General features: G+C 51.2%; 1 protein-coding gene across 1 annotated transcript in view; it reads left to right on the top strand.

Moving 5' to 3' along the window:
* LOC311376173 (protein patched homolog 1-like) overlaps positions 1 to 15326 on the top strand; it is a 20604-nt gene extending 5278 nt beyond the window's left edge. The window contains exons 5-12 of the mRNA XM_084491038.1: positions 3224 to 3407; positions 5800 to 6080; positions 8728 to 8865; positions 9266 to 9408; positions 13413 to 13512; positions 13726 to 14109; positions 14236 to 14803; positions 14925 to 15326. Of these exons, the coding sequence (XP_084347164.1) occupies positions 3224 to 3407; positions 5800 to 6080; positions 8728 to 8865; positions 9266 to 9408; positions 13413 to 13512; positions 13726 to 14109; positions 14236 to 14802 (1797 nt within the window). The 3' untranslated portion in view covers position 14803; positions 14925 to 15326. The remainder of the gene's footprint in view (positions 1 to 3223; positions 3408 to 5799; positions 6081 to 8727; positions 8866 to 9265; positions 9409 to 13412; positions 13513 to 13725; positions 14110 to 14235; positions 14804 to 14924) is intronic.
* The last annotated feature ends 670 nt before the right edge of the window (positions 15327 to 15996 follow it).

Here is a 15996-nt window from a genome sequence, read left to right as displayed (position 1 = left end):
AGATCAAAGTTTGGAACCTCTTGTAGATTGGCTTTAGGTGGCAAAAGACGGGGGCCAGACCCTGCAAGCTGAAAGGCAACAGTGCAGCCAGCAGAACACAGAACCTCCACAACACCGCTTACAGACGGCAGATTGACAACAGATCTCCCCCTTTGTAATTGACTTGTTTCAAAGACTAATTCTTCAGGCTGTTTGCGTTGCAAGTAGAGCTTAAGCGTGATTCCCTGGCATTCCATCCGCATGTGAACATCGTACGTTCCCGAACAACAGCCCAGAGGAACCAGCCCATGCTTTCACAGCCCTGCTAGTCTCTGCTCTGTTACCATTCAGCTGCTCGCATTTCCCTCTTCTGCCTGGTTATCCTACTTACCGACTGTTGCTGCTACTACTACCACTACTACTACTACTACTACTACTACTACTACGGTTGAAGGTAGTGAGGAAGTGACGGCAGTCAGGCCTGCTGTGTGGGGCCGCGTGACATCACTTCCTGTGCCTGTAAGGGGAAACGTTAGCTGCCTGCGAGGCACGCGGGGCCCTCCGGCAGCGCTGGCCGGGGCCGGCCGTGACAGCTTGAAGACTTACAGTTGTTGCGTATCCTACTGCTAAACTCAAGCCAGATCCCCTGGAATCCAGCTCTCCGCCCTTCCATTCCACCTCACTTAATGTTGGCGGCTCTGCTGCTCTCTGGCCCTCCCACCACCTCCCCCTCTGCACTCTTACTACTGGACCCCACCCCCCCCCCCCCCTCCACCTTCTCTCTCTCTGTCTCTCTCTCTCTCTCTCTCTCTCTCTCTCTCTCTCTCTATCTCTTGCACACTCTCATTCTCTCTCTCTCTGTCGCTCTTCCTCTCTCGCTTTCTCTCGTTCCATCTCACTGGATCTCGCTGTCTTCCCCTCTCTCTCTGTCTCTCTCTCTCTCTCTCTCTCTCTCTCTCTCTCTCTCTCTCTCTCTCTCTCTCTTTCAGGCACTTTCGCTCTTTCCCATGCAGAGTTGAAACACATGCTCCAATTCAGGGTGCATAACATGTGTGTGTGTGTGCGTGTGTCTGTGCGAGTGTTTGTGTGAGTGTGTGTGTGTGCGTGTTTGTGTGTATGTGTGTTTCTTGTGTTTGTGATTTTGTCAAGGTGTACATGCAACTCAACAGCAATAGATATTTTGTGTCCCTGTAATGAAGGGCAGATATATTCTAACTTTAGACAGTCAGTTTGAGTTTGATAAGACACACTGCTCATTCTACAGAGCCATAGTCCCCAGTTGATCAACTGAGGCCAGTGGATTTTCTCTTCTTACGGGCCATGCATTATGCCAGTAGAAAGACGAGGTATAAGGAAACATGCATTATTCCAGTAGAAAGACATAGTAAACAGCATCTGTACCAATGGAAGCCAATGAAAGAGATCTTCCCGTGGCCCCCGTTGGTTGGCCGCGCCGGGGCCAACCCGGGCGCCCGTAGGGGTCAGGAGAAGCAAGTGTGAGTAACATTTGTACAGATGTTGTGTTGTTTTTATTGCTCTACTCCATTTGCCAGGTGGCATTTCCTTCAGTGTTAACAACCAGCTTAACTGCACACAGCCGAGGTTCGGCGACTGCGGCCAAATGTTTTATTATTAGGCTAACCCAAGCAATTTTATATTTGTATTTATTTGATCCTACTCCAATCAACCTCCACCTCCAACCCCCCCCATCCCATTCGCCGACACCACCACCAACAACTATCTCCCCCCCCCCTTTGCCTCCGTCGACTTGGACCTTGTGAGTCTAGGACCCCCCCCCCCCCCCCCCCCGCCCCCACCCCAAGCCCCAGACCTCCAGCACCATCACCCCCCTTTGAGAGAGAGACAGAGAGAGAGAGAGAGAGAGAGAGAGAGAGAGAGAGAGAGATTTATTGTCCTCCAAAGGCAGAGTGGCGTGTAGCCCTGTGAAGTAATGGCTTTACCTCTCTGGGAAGCACGCTAGGTTTCGCTCCCCTGCTTCTACATGGGAGGCTAGGTGAGGGGGTGAGGGGGTGAGGGAGGGAGCTGGAAGGACATGTTTTGCTTTTTAGGCATAGATAGCTGGCCATGCTGAGGTAGTTAGCTGCAGCGTTTTCGGTGGTGTGCGAGTTACTGCAAATAACACTCAGCAGCACCACACAAGGAATCCAGCATCTGAAGAGAGTGTGTCGGGAAAAGAACTGTGGAACATTTATGGAACGGTCTTTAACAAATTAACGCACGTTTGTTCTCATCTACACTGCAGACTTTTTGTTTTTGTGTGTGTGTGTGTGTGTGTGTGTTTGTGTGTGAGTGTGTATTTTCCAAGAGGCCTCATTCAAACTGGTAGACAGGCAGTTTAAAATAAGAGCGTGAAAGCTCTGTCTCCACAGCGTGGGTCTCCATGGAATAGTAACGCCTGCTAATAGGGCTTGTCCAGCAACTGGTATGTGACGAGTGGATAGTTAGCCATGCGTAGGGCAAAGCCAGCGTCTGGAGTACAAGTAAAAGCTGATTTAACATTTTCCATGTTTTAATGTGGCCAGATAATTCTGGGAAGCCGCGATGAAAAGTACGGGAATTTCGAGAAAGGCTAGCAGTGTTTCTCTTGTTGACTTTTCTTTGGTTGGAAAGAGGGGGTAGTATTTGACTCTTATTTTGAAAGCTGCTTGGTTCTCTCGCGCCCATGCATGTGTATAAATAAGCATTTCTGTGGTTGGTTCACCTGCGGAGTGTTTTGCTTCAACATGTCTCATTTCCACAATGCCATTCCATGTCCAACATCGACTTCACCACTCTGACCATTTGCTGTGCAACGCCCCTTTAACCACATTAGCATATTGGCATGTTATGCGTCATAAAAATGATTCATGAATTATGAATGTCAGTATTGTAACCATCTTCTGAAGTATATCCTAAAACAAACCAGGTGACATTCACATGTGGAGGAAAATACATTTTTCCCAATGAATACAATCCTGTAATTGTTACAATAACATCACTACAAACAAACGCTAACGACGACCTTTCCTAGTGCCGTGGCTAATGTCTCCAGCCTCCCAGCCGAAAAGTACTGGATTAGATTCCCCCAAAATCCCTTGCCTGTAGGCATCCTAGAGCACGATTCCTCCACCCTCAATCCAAAAAAAACACGACATGTCTCTGTCGTCCACTACATAGAGCCAAGCAGTGCTGACTTGGGGGGCGCTAGGCTAAACGCTAACCTCTGTTGTCTGTGTGCGTGCAGCTGACGCGCCAGCGGCTGGTGGACGCCGACGGCATCATCAACCCGGGGGCCTTCTACATCTACCTGACGGCCTGGGTGGGCAACGACCCGGTGGCCTACGCCGCCTCGCAGGCCAACATCCGCCCCCAGCCCCCGGAGTGGTCCCACGACCGCACCGACTCCAGGCCCGAGACGCGCCTCAGCAGTAAGTGGAGACGTCGCTCCGTTCAGTGGCCTTCTCTTCCTTCCCCATCGCCACAGTCAAATGACGTCGCCGTGGCCCATTGTGTTCTGTCGGTTCCGTTTATATTCTACTTTGTTTTACTGCTTTATCTTCTCCCCTCTCGTGTTATATTTTATTTGCATGGCAATAGCATCGAATATGTCAATAGAAAGAGTCGTTTCTGTGGATGTCTCTGCCCGCGCTATGCTATGCTTTTGCTCGCTGGTCTCTCCTGGGCTATTTCTTTCTCTTTCTTATTATTTTCTACTAAATTCGATCCTGTTCAGAACTGAGTAGGTTCCCAGGCCCAGGTCTACAAGTTTAGGTTTACTTTCCAGCACAAAATGAAAAAAAAGCACTTCGATTTCAGGCCTTGTTAAGGGCATGAACTAATAAAATACATAAAAGAGTGTGAATTGTAAACTGTAATACGGTAAAGCAATACTGTTTCTGCGTATTCGTGTTACGCGCCCACTGACTCGTTGGCTCTGGAGACGACTTCGTCAGTTGAAACTCTCAGGTTCCCTAAGATGGCGGTTTAATGTTTACCTCTTGTGGTTTGGTTCATTTCATACCATCTGTGGACTTATTACTCTTCGTCTCCCTCTTAACTTTAAGTGATATAGTTGACTTAATGGAATGGCTTTGTGTGTGTGTGTGTGTGTGTGTGTGTGTGTGTGTGTGTGTGTGTGTGTGTGTGTGTGTGTGTGTTTGTATGGGAGAGAGAGATAATGTTGCATGGCTTGAGAACCAGGAATCACTCAATGTGGTTTGCCTAATGGTGCCTGTGGTGAATGCTATAATTTTGACTACCATGAGGCCCTGAAATGACACACACACACACACACACACACACACACACACACATACACACACACGCACACACACACACACACACCCATACTATTAAAACTCAGTGACCCCCAACACTACACACACCCTGTTCTCATTTCCCTACCGCACAGAGCCATGTCCACCTTAAATAAAAAAACAAATTAAAAAAACACACACACACACACACACACACACACACACAGTCCCGCATTCTTGTCTGATTCCAGTCTATGATTTGGCACAAGTCAGGAAGTGCTCTGTGGGGGAGGTATATTCATTGGTTAACAAGCAGAGAGCGAACTTGGGTGGGAAACACAATTGGATAACAAGCAGGAAGTCCTTTACAGGGGGGCGGATGTGATTGGATAAGCAGGGTAATGCGCTGGGCTGTGCAGGAACCCCCCCCCTGGGCAGCCGGGGGTTGGCCGAAAGCCAACCGGTGTCCTAATGGAAATTTATAGTGAAGATGTAATGTTCTAAACCATGTTAGCAACCGCTGCCGTCTGACCCTGCAGGCACTTAGGAACACACATGAACGCACATAAACGTATGGCCCTGCACACACACACACACACACACACACACACACACACACACACACACACACATACCTGACAGCAAGTACATGTTTTCACACACACACACACACACACACACACACACACACACACACATACCTGACAGCAAGTACATGTTTTCACACACACACACACACACACACACACACACACACACACACACACACACACACACACACACACAGACACACACACACACACACCCGGCCAGCCCAGCTCGTACATCTCTCTGTCTGTCATGGCCGTATCAGGTGGAGCTATAAATACTGAGGTGGGTGTTTTTTTTTTTTGGTTAGAAACACCAAACTATAATCCGGGGGGGGGGGGGGGGGGGGAATGTCTGCGTGGCATAAAGGAGGCTACCGCTGCGCTGCGCTGCCTGTGGTAGGTGCAGGGTGTGGTCTCGGCGAAGGATGCTGACGCCGTAATTACCCCCGAATCACAGCGCGCTCTAACGCCGCGCTCCGTCTGGGGCTGATAGGCTCTCATTAGACGGCCTGGTGTGTGCACACACACACACACACACACACATGCACACACACAGGCACACACACTGGCTGGGTTTGAGTCAATGGAGCTCTGTTTGCATACTGGTCCATGCATACACACACACACACACACACACACAGACCCACACACACACACACAGACCCACACACACACAGACCCACACACACACAGACCCACACACAGAGGGGGGAGGGGGGGGCCTTGATATTGGCGGTTGCTTTGCCGTCTGGCTGACTACTGCAAAATTATTCCTACAGATGTTCTTCCCGATCCCCGGGCCCCAACCTCAAAGTTAATTTCCACGGATCAGAATGTTTCTGTCGCGCGCCAGACCGCGGCTGGTACACCTTCACCACCTTTCCATGGCGCTTCACCTTCTCCCTTTTGCTTTCTCTCTTCCCTCTTCATTCCCTCCCTCCACCCCTCCCTACCCTCCCCTCCCCTCCCCCCAGTCCCCGCCGCGGAGCCCATCGAATACGCACAGTTCCCCTTCTACCTCAACGGGCTCCGAGAGACCCCCCAGTTCGTGGAGGCCATCGAGAGCGTGCGGGCCATCTGCACCAACTACACCCGCCAGGGCCTGGCCTCCTACCCCAACGGCTACCCCTTCCTGTTCTGGGAGCAGTACGTCAGCCTGCGCCACTGGCTGCTGCTCTCCATCAGCGTGGTGCTGGCCTGCACCTTCCTGGTGTGCGCCCTGTTCCTGCTCAACCCCTGGACCGCCGGGATCATTGTGAGTGATGGACGTGGAAGAGGGGGGGGAGGACTCAAACCTGGCTGTTTGTAAATACATGCATTTTCACTGCAGTGGGTCAACATCTAGGTTGCACCGTGTGTAGGTGTCAACTCATTGGTTCGCAACCATGGGTAAACATGTGCGTTTACAGCGATGGATAAACAAGAAAGTTTGCGGCAATGTACACACACACCATGCGCTGTCGTAGGTGTAAACACATTGGTTCACAGAAAGGGATAAACACATGCCTTGGCGGCAAAGGCATAAACACATGTGTTCACAGTTATGGATGAGCAAGTTCACAGCAATGTATACACACGAGAGACTGTATGGGCATGAACACATGCGTTTCACATCAATATGTAAACACGTACTTTCACAGGCGATGGATAAACACAACACATGTATACAGGATGGAACGTCCGGATCGGGACATGTCAATCTGATTGGATTTGGTTTGTTACCCAAATAAATATCCTTTTTAGTCCAAGGATTAGCTGCCATGAATAGACACGTCCTCCACACAGGCTCTTAATCAGGGCCCGAGACGCACACATTTCAGAACCATTATGACGGAAGGAATACCGCCGCACCCCTCTCCCTCTGTGCTTTCTCTCCTGTACTGTTTCCTTTAAATCCAGTCTAATCCGGGGGAGGGCCGAGGGCAGCAGTGAGAATCAGAGGAGACAGTTGGGTGTTATTCTAGCCCTGGTCGGTGGTGTTTATCCTGTGCTGTTTTGTCAAGTCCAATCTGTTTAGTCTGGCCCCGCTCCACCAGACACCTCCACTTAAATCAACGGGGAGATGCTCCCCATACTCCCGACTCCCTCTACGCGCGTGTATAAGGGACTCAATTCAAGCAGGCACCCAATCATTCACCTCTGTATACGCGAACGTGTAAACACCCAGGTGGGGGGAAATTAAACACACACACGTGCACACGTACACACTCTCGACACCCACGCAGGTCTCTGTTCTTCCTCTTTGGGTTTTTTGTATTTTTTGGTTTTATGACAGGCGCTGGCCAGGCCACCCGAACCCTCTTAACAGGGGAGGAGGGAACCCCATGTTCATCCTTAAGGCTTTACAAGCGAGATGAAAAGACAAGTTATGGCGTGGCGTCAAGTTTAACCATTCACTCTGTCCAGAGCACACCACCGCGGGCCCTAATCCCTTAGACCTGCAAACTTAACCCCACCCAAAGATTCCTCACCTCTCTGCACTCACACACACACACACACACACACACACAGGCCAGCTACCTTCCCCCATCAACTTTAGGCCTCTTCAAAGGATCCGGGCCCCAGGTAACCTGACACCTGTCAGCTGATAATGGCATTTACTCCCAGCTCCTGTCCTGCTTTCTCAGAAGCCCCGACACACACACCCATAAACATTTCACTCACACACACACACACACACACACACACACACACACACATGAATGTGCCCCTGCTCAGTGCATATCTGGGAGACAGAAACGCACTCACGCATATGATCCTCGTGGTAACCCCGCAGACTCTCTCCCCCTGCCGTCCCTCCCGCTCCTTTAGAACATAAAAAAACACGACAAAAATCGAACTAAAAAATACTGAAAATCCTGTGAACTGTGGCTACTGTAATGGTTGACAACACCACATTTCTTGGCTGATGATCAGTTGAATAAGACTTGTCCTTGTCCTTGTCTGTATGTTATTATTATACAGACATACAGTATATGTAATAATAAGCCAAAAGACATCACATTATACGCTGTTCTGATCCAACGGCCGCTGTTCTGGTTTATAATCGGTTTCGAGATTAAAGGTCCCATGGCATGCTATTTTATGGATGCTTTAATAAAGGTGTTAGTGGGCCCCTAATACAGTACTTGAAGACGTTCAAGAAATTCAGCCTTGGTGCAGAGTTACAGCCACTACGAGCCAGTCCCGCAATGAGCTCTCCACAAACGTGCCGTTTTTAGAGGCGGGTCAAGGTGGAGGGTGGGGGTGTGGCCCTGAGCAGCTTGCGGCCACGGTACCATGCGCTAGTGTTTACAGTGGAACACTGAACACTCCGGGTGCTCCGGCGGGAGTCCTGGGGCTCTATATCTAGCGCTCGCACGGTCCTAGCTCATTATCTCATTGGCGGGCGAAATTCTCTGGGCGGGCCAAGCAGAGAAAGGGGAGGTAACTTGGCCCCATATGACGACATATGAGGCCAGATCCCAAATCTGTGTGTTTGAGCGTTCATTTTTTCAAAGGCGGAGCAAGATACCTACTGCTCGTTTTACACCTAACACAATTTTTAGCTACTGGGGGACCATAGGCAGGCTAGGGGAACTCATATTAATGTTAGAAAACCTCATAAAGTGAAAATTTCATGCCATGGGACCATGGGGAAAGAAAAAACACTTTCCTAGTGGTTTGGTTATTCTGGTGGTTTCTTTTGTAAATACTTAACTTACTTAAAATAGTAGGCAGAAAATGGGAGTTACCATGGGTCTTTCATTTACACAGGAGGAAGAAAGAAAATATATGCATAGTGATAATGACAGCACACGTTTTACCGCATATTTGTTTGTGTTTAAGCTTTTTGTGTGGTAGGATGTGTGTCCCGACCGAGGCTCCTGCGCCGTGGCTAACCTCGCGTCCGTGTTCCTCAGGTGCTGGTGCTGTCTCTGATGACCGTGGAGCTGTTTGGCTTCATGGGCCTGATGGACATCAAGCTGAGCGCCGTGCCTGTGGTCATCCTCATCGCCTCGGTGGGCATCGGGGTGGAGTTTACCGTCCACGTGGCCCTGGTACGCAATTACCCAGTCACTGTATTGTGGTTTAGCTTGTGTCCAAAGCGACTTGAGTTCATTCAGACGCACGTTGTCGTTAGGAAGCTGGGAGAGGCTAGGAATCTTGCTCGAGGGAACCCGTACAGGCTAGGTCAGGGCACGGGAATCAAACCAGTAACCTTTCAGCTGGGAGCTGAAGACCTCACTTTAAAACAAATAAAAACAAATTTTTTTCAAATAAAAAATTATGGCTTTGCCTTTAAAGGACTTCATTGTGTTGGCTAATGAGCTTGGCTTTCAGAAAACTTGGAGGAAAAGCTTATTTTCAACTGTCGTTTTGTTGTTGTTATTGTAATGTCTTGAGAAAGAGGACTTAGTGGAGGCCTGCGTCTCACGCTGTGAATGTGTGGCCCCGCAGGCGTTCCTGACAGCCATAGGGGACCGTAACAAGCGGGCCCTCCTGGCCCTGGAGCACATGTTTGCTCCGGTGCTGGACGGGGCCTTCTCCACCCTGCTGGGGGTCCTCATGCTGGCCGGCTCCGAGTTCGACTTCATCGTCAGGTGAGTCCCCCTAACCGCCCGAGAAGCAGCGCCGAATTGAACTAAGCATGCATTCATCTTAGAGATTTTTTTTCCATACAGTTGTATTAAGTTTCCAAATCATTATTATTTTTTAAGCTCTAAAAAAAAACGACAGAGGTTCCTGACATCGGTGACCTCATAGCTGGCTACTGGCGTGGCTGTGTTGTGTTGGTGGGCTCTGCGGTGTGGAGTGGTCTGCTGTGTGTGTGCTACAGTGCGGTGTTGCGTTGCGTATGTTATAGTGGAGCGTAGTGCTGCCGTGTGACATGGCGTCCGGCCTACGCTGGGCTGGGCCTGAGCCTGCATGTCCCGTGTCAGGAATCCACCTGAGACGCCACTGTAGCGTGAAGGTCAGCCTCTCATGCTGTCCCCCTCCATCTCTTTCTTCTCCTCCACCCCCCCCCCATTGTATCCCTCCTCCCCTCTTTCTTTCGGCCTCTTTTTTTGTTGTATCTGTCACTGGAAACTTCATTCCGGGGGCCGCTCTTTCACTCTCCCTCTCTCTCTCTCTCTCTCTCTCTCTCTCTCACTCTCTCTCTCTCTGCTCGCTCTCTCTCTCTCTCTGTTAACCCCACCCCCCTACCTCCTCTTCCCCTCTCTCTTTCATCTGCTTCCTCCCTGCTTTATTGTCTCATGCCACAGAGTTTTAGGGGTAACTGGGGATAGGATGTGAGAGTTGAAGGTCAGGGGAGACGGGGGGAGGAGGAGGAGGGGGAGGGGGTACCGGGGTAAAGTAAAGGAAGGGGTGAACGAGAGAGCAGGACGAAGGGAAACAAGAGGGAAAGGAGAGAGAGAATGGCTGGGAGGGGGGGGGGCGGGGGGGGGGTGGGGGGGAGTAGCAGAAGAAGACAATCCTGGCTTTTTTGATCTTCCAAGTATATCTGCCCTCCAAAGACTTTTTTATTCATAAGCACGGGAAGGAGAAATTGAGAGTCAGGAGAAGTGGAAATTAAAACCTTTGGGGTTTGTTTGGCAGTTTACTTGTGGCATATATCAACTCCTGATCATTAATTACAGGACTATGAGTAAAAGGCACCAGGGAGGAAGTCTCTTGTGGCCAGATGGCCCTGTCCCACATGGGCAGCGGGGTAGTTAGCACTGCTTCCAGCGCGCTGAAGTCCAGAGCCTTGTTACTCGTCCTCTGGACTCAGTCGTGCTTCCATGGTAACAACGTGTTCTTGGTAGACGTTAGCGGACGACCTAGCCGTGTATAATTTGCTTGATTTACTCCTCGAAGAAAGAGGGGCCACCTTCAACTATGTGGTCTGGAAGCACGCACACACACACACACACACACACACACACACACACACACGCACACAGGGGGGGGTATTCACACACACATGCATACACGGAAGTATAAACACACACATACACACACACACACACACACACACACACACACACATACACAGGAGTATACACACACACACACACAGACACACACATACACAGGAGTATGTATACACACACATGCGCACACATTGACACACCCACCTCTCTCCACACATGAACACACACCATCAGGCTCTCTGACCTTGCAATCATGGGGGTCAGAGATGGCGTGCCTGCCAGCAAGGGGGTGCGCTCAAACACACAGACACACACACACACACACACACACACACACACACACACACACACACACACACACACACACACACACACACACACACACACACACACACACACACTCACTCAGGGCGGCCTCTGTGCCTTCTCTCCTCACCTCTCTGGTGGAGTGCTCTGGTTTCTGGCCCTGCCACAGCCCCCCAGTTTAAAGTCGTGCTGTTGTCTGAGCAAACAAAGCATGCGGCCCAAGACGCTGCAATAACAACGGGCCCTGCTCGTATTTTTCTGCTTGCGCTGAAAGAAATGTTTCCCTGAGTTTTTTCTCTTTTTTTTTTTTTTTTTTTGCAGTCGACCCGGCGAATGTTTTCACTATAAACAGCCCAGCGGTACACTCAGTGTGGTATTCGAGCTCTATGTGGCTCTGCACACATAGGACACACATACATGGACACACATGCACATGGACACATGCACATGGAGACACACACACACACATACACACACATACACACACATACACACACTGCATCACCTCACTACGTGGGGATGATGGATGCTGGTACGGGTTAGTTGGTTTGATGAATTGGGTAATGATTTGTTTTTGGAGGTTGACTCTGTTAGGTTTCTGGATGCTGGTTAGCCTGCTGGTCGCGGGTGTGATAGGTATTGCTGTAGGCCTTTCGTGGTCATCGCTGATTCTAGTTAGGGCTCGTTATGGCTACTTATAGTTGCAGGTTATGGGGTGGCTAGGTTTAGTTATATATGCAGGTTATGGCTGCTTACGGACAGGTTATGGTGCTTGTAGATCCTGCTTATGGTCGGGGGGGGGGGGGGGCGTGGGGGCCAGCTAGGCCAAGAGGATGGAGGGGGGCAGGGAGGGGCTGTCCTACCTGGTACACTGGAGATTTAATTAGACAGAAGGGATTGTGGAGTGACCGGGAATTTCACAGGGGCTTAGATTAAAAGAAGGGAAGGGAAAAGAGAGGCAGAGAGGAGGAAAAAAGAGAGGAAGAAGAAGGAGAGAGAGAGAAAGAGGCCCTCACAGGCCCCCATCTCTTCCCACAAGAATAAACTGTTAAATTCTGCTAAATTCTATATCCATCACCATGTTTGTCCGGGTGTGTTTGTCTCTCGCTCTCGCACTCTTTCTCTTGCCCCCTCTCTCTCTCGCCCTCTCTCTCTCTCTCTCGCCCTCTCCACCTCTCTCGCCCTCTCTCTCTCTCTCTCTCTCTCTCTCTCTCACGCTATTTCTCTTGTGCTCTTTCTCTCGCCCTCTCTCTCTTTCTTGCGCGCTCTCTCTCCCTCACGCTCTCTCTCTCGCGCTCTTTTTAGGGCCAGAGTGGGGAAAGAGAGAGAGGCCCATGTCCTTTTGTACCCCTGTCTCTCTCTCTCTCTCTCTCTCTCTCTCTCTCTGTCCCTCCACTCAGCCTACTCTCCTACACCCTCACTCTCTCCTCTCACCCCTCTTCACTCCCCCCTTCCCCACCACCCCTCTCCCCACATTCCTGACTTCTTTGTTTTCCCCGTGTTAGCTTATACGCCACACACCCGGGAATGAGTGCACCCCCTACACACACACACACACACACACACACACACACACACACACACACACACACACACACACACACACAGTTTCCCCTTCCCTCCCCTTTCTTCCTCCTCTCCCTCCTTCCCTCTCCTCCTCTCCACATCTCCCTCCCTTCATCCAGGCCTTTGAATTAACCAGCCCTTGCTAATTATGGTTCCCCCTTTCCCTTTCTTTCTGCGGCTTCCTAAAGACTAACCCTCCTTGGCAGGACTTGAGAAAGACACACACACACACACACACACACACACACAAGAACACACACACACACACACACACACGCACACGTTACAAGTACGAGGTATATTCCTGGTTTTGCCCCGGGAAACCGTAGAGAAACTGCCTGCCTGTGTGTCTGTGGGGGGTTTGTATGTGTGTGTGTGTGTGTGTGTGTGTGTGTGTGTGTGTGTGTGTGTGTGTGTGTGTGTGTGTGTGTGTGTGTGTTTGTGTGTGTGTGTGTGTGTGTGTGTGTGTGTGTGTGTGTGTGTGTGTGTTAGTTTCTTTGTGTTGGTGGAGGTATTCTTTTAAGGTGGTGGATCTTGTCTCCCCACGTTGAAGCTTGTGTGCTTCGTTTCTGCGGTGTACCTAGGTATTTTCTTTGTTTTTCTGATGTCTCCAGCAAGACATTTGTTTTGTTCTTGGTGATCTATGGCTTTCTCGCCTGCCAGTTTTTCAAACATTTGATGCTTTTGTCTGGATTTTATATGGGGGGGAAACAAGCCTTCAGTAAACCCCCTTCTTAGGGGGTTTCAGACAGGGAAAAGTCATGTGACGTGCACTCTATGAGGATCTCTAAGAACCGTGTGTCTGTGTTGTGTTGCAGGTATTTCTTTGCAGTGCTGGCCATCCTCACCGTTCTAGGGGTACTAAATGGACTGGTGCTGCTCCCTGTGTTGCTCTCCTACTTTGGACCTTATCCCGAGGTGAGCCCACGCAGACAAATCAAATCCAACTGAAACTGAAAGCAAACGGGCTTCAATCACATCATACGCGATCGAAGCATTGAAATTTGTGATTGAAGTTTATCTGGGATGGGTTTGTCCCATTTGTCGGGCTCCATTTGCGGAGCCGGCGGTCAGACCATCGTCCCCTAACCGTCGCGTTCCGTTTTCCCTCGCGCGCGGCGCGTTCTCCAGGTGACGCCGGCGGACGGTGGCAGCCGCCTGCCGACCCCCTCCCCCGAGGCCCCTCCGCAGGTGGTCCACTTCTCGGTCCGTCCGCGCCACCACGACCCCAACGCCACCAACGCGTCGGGCGCCACCTCGGACTCCTCGGACTCCGAGTACAGCTCCAACACCAGCCACGACCTGCAGCAGTACGGCCTCCCGGCGGACAGGGGGCGTGCTAGGGCTGCGGGGGCAGAGGAGCAGCAGCAGCAGCAGCAGCAGCAGCAGCAGCAGCAGTACCACCTCCCCACCACCAGGGGCAGAGCAGCTAGGACAGAGGAGGAACGGAGGGCTGGGACGGGTCACAGGCACTCGGCCAGGCAGGCCGTGCCCCCAGCCTACAACGTATCCTCGGTACGACGCACACTCGCTCAAGACACTCTGGTTGAAGTCGCCTCTTTTTTCCGTTTCGGTTATTCGTTTTGATGACGGGTTGAGCGCGTATTTTGAACTTGTTATTCTTTCTCTTGCGTTCTGCAGTCCATCCCACCTCAGGGCACGGACCCCCGACCCCAACCCGGGGCCTCCCGTCGCCACGGCAACAGGGACCACCACCCCAAGGGCCAGCAAGCCCCGCCCCCGGGCAAGCCGCGCACGGACGCGTTCGAGTCGGCCGGCGAGGCCGGGGGCGGGGGCCACCGCGGCCCGCCGGGCTTCGGCCGCAGGGACCCCAGGGCCCGCCCCTCCCACAGCACCCGGCCCAATCACCACCCGCCTCACCACTCCAACCCCGCCCCTTTCTGCCAGCCCATCACCACGGTGACCGCCTCGGCGTCCGTCACCGTGGCCGTTCACGCCGCGCCCCCGGCCGGCCCAAGCCGGCCGGCCTCCTCGTACCCGGGGTACGCGGCGGCGGCAGCGGAGGGTTACTACCCGTCAGGTGCAGCTTCCTCGAGGCCGGGGCCCGGGCCGGAGCCCGGCTTTCAGGACCCCCACGTGCCGCAGGACACCCAGCCGGAGCCCGGCGGAGCCACGCCGGACACCATGGAGCTGCAGGACATGGAGTCGGAGGCCGACGAGAGGAACTACGGCCGACGGGCGAGCTGAGGTGAGCCTCCGCCAGGGAGAGACGTCGGAGTCCGGCCGTTCAAATAAGGACTGTCTCCAAAACAATGGTGTGGTATGAACCCATTCTGAATGATTTGACACTTTATTATTTGTCTTCTCAGGGGGGGTGCAGAGCAAAAAAAGCAAAAACGACCAAAGATTGGACACATTGGTATTGTTACGCAGCTGTCCTAGCTCCATCTGAACCAGCCCTGCTCGGCTCAGCCCGGTTCCGGCCCCCGGTCCGGCCCCCCGGTCTGGCCCCGCTCTGGCCCCCGGTCTGGCCCCCGGTGTGGCCCCGCCTTGACCCGGTCTTGCATCGGCAACCGTCCCGCGGCCACAGGCAGCAAGACACTCTTCAGTGTTGGCGTCATGGTGCTCATATTTACTGTAGTCAAGTGGACTGTTGTTGTCATAGCTATTTTTATCTATATTTAAGAGATGTACACGTGTAAATATGAACAAAAACGTAGCTATAATTGTCGTATGGAGTTGTACAACTCCTCTTTTGTAAACAGACTGGGGCTGCCATTAACCATGGCCTGTGTATGCATGTATGTATGTGTGTGTGTGTGTGTGTGTGTGTGTGTGTGTGTGTGTGTGTGTGTGTGTGTGAGTGTGTGTGTGTGTGTGTGTGTGTGTGTGTGTGTGTGTCTTTCTGTCTGTGTGTGTGTGTGTGTGTAAGAGAGATTTCAGATTACTGTTCTCTGTGGATCTGTGCCATGAGGAAGCTTCATCTACATACCTGTCAGCATTCAGCATTGCTGCTTAAACTATTTTGAAAATAATGTACATTTATAACTCTATGCAAATGTCTCTTTTAAACAATAGAATTGTGTGCGAGTGTGTGTGTGTGTGTGTGTGTGTGTGTGTGTGTGTGTGTGTTTGCACGTGAGTTTGTGCACGCGTAGGTGCGTGTGTGTGTGTAATGGTTGTATGATGAGTGAAAGCCTGGCTTGTCCTGGTGCCTCCATCAGATTTATCTTCAAAACACACTAACATTTACACTCATTTTGAACATGAGGGAAATTGTTAGAATTACCCAACAGGGCTCTTGTGTATGTATGTACAAGTATAAAATTGTATACGTGTGTGTCTATATATTGTATAAAGGTATGCATTTTGAGGATTTTTTTTTTTTATCACAAACCTGTGGTAGTTATAAAACAGTTAGTGTTTAACTTGACACACGCT

This window comes from Micromesistius poutassou (assembly GCF_964030765.1).
Source record: "Micromesistius poutassou genome assembly, contig: SCAFFOLD_710, whole genome shotgun sequence".
Lineage (NCBI taxonomy): Eukaryota > Metazoa > Chordata > Actinopteri > Gadiformes > Gadidae > Micromesistius > Micromesistius poutassou.
This window is presented reverse-complemented; position numbering and strand designations above follow the sequence as displayed.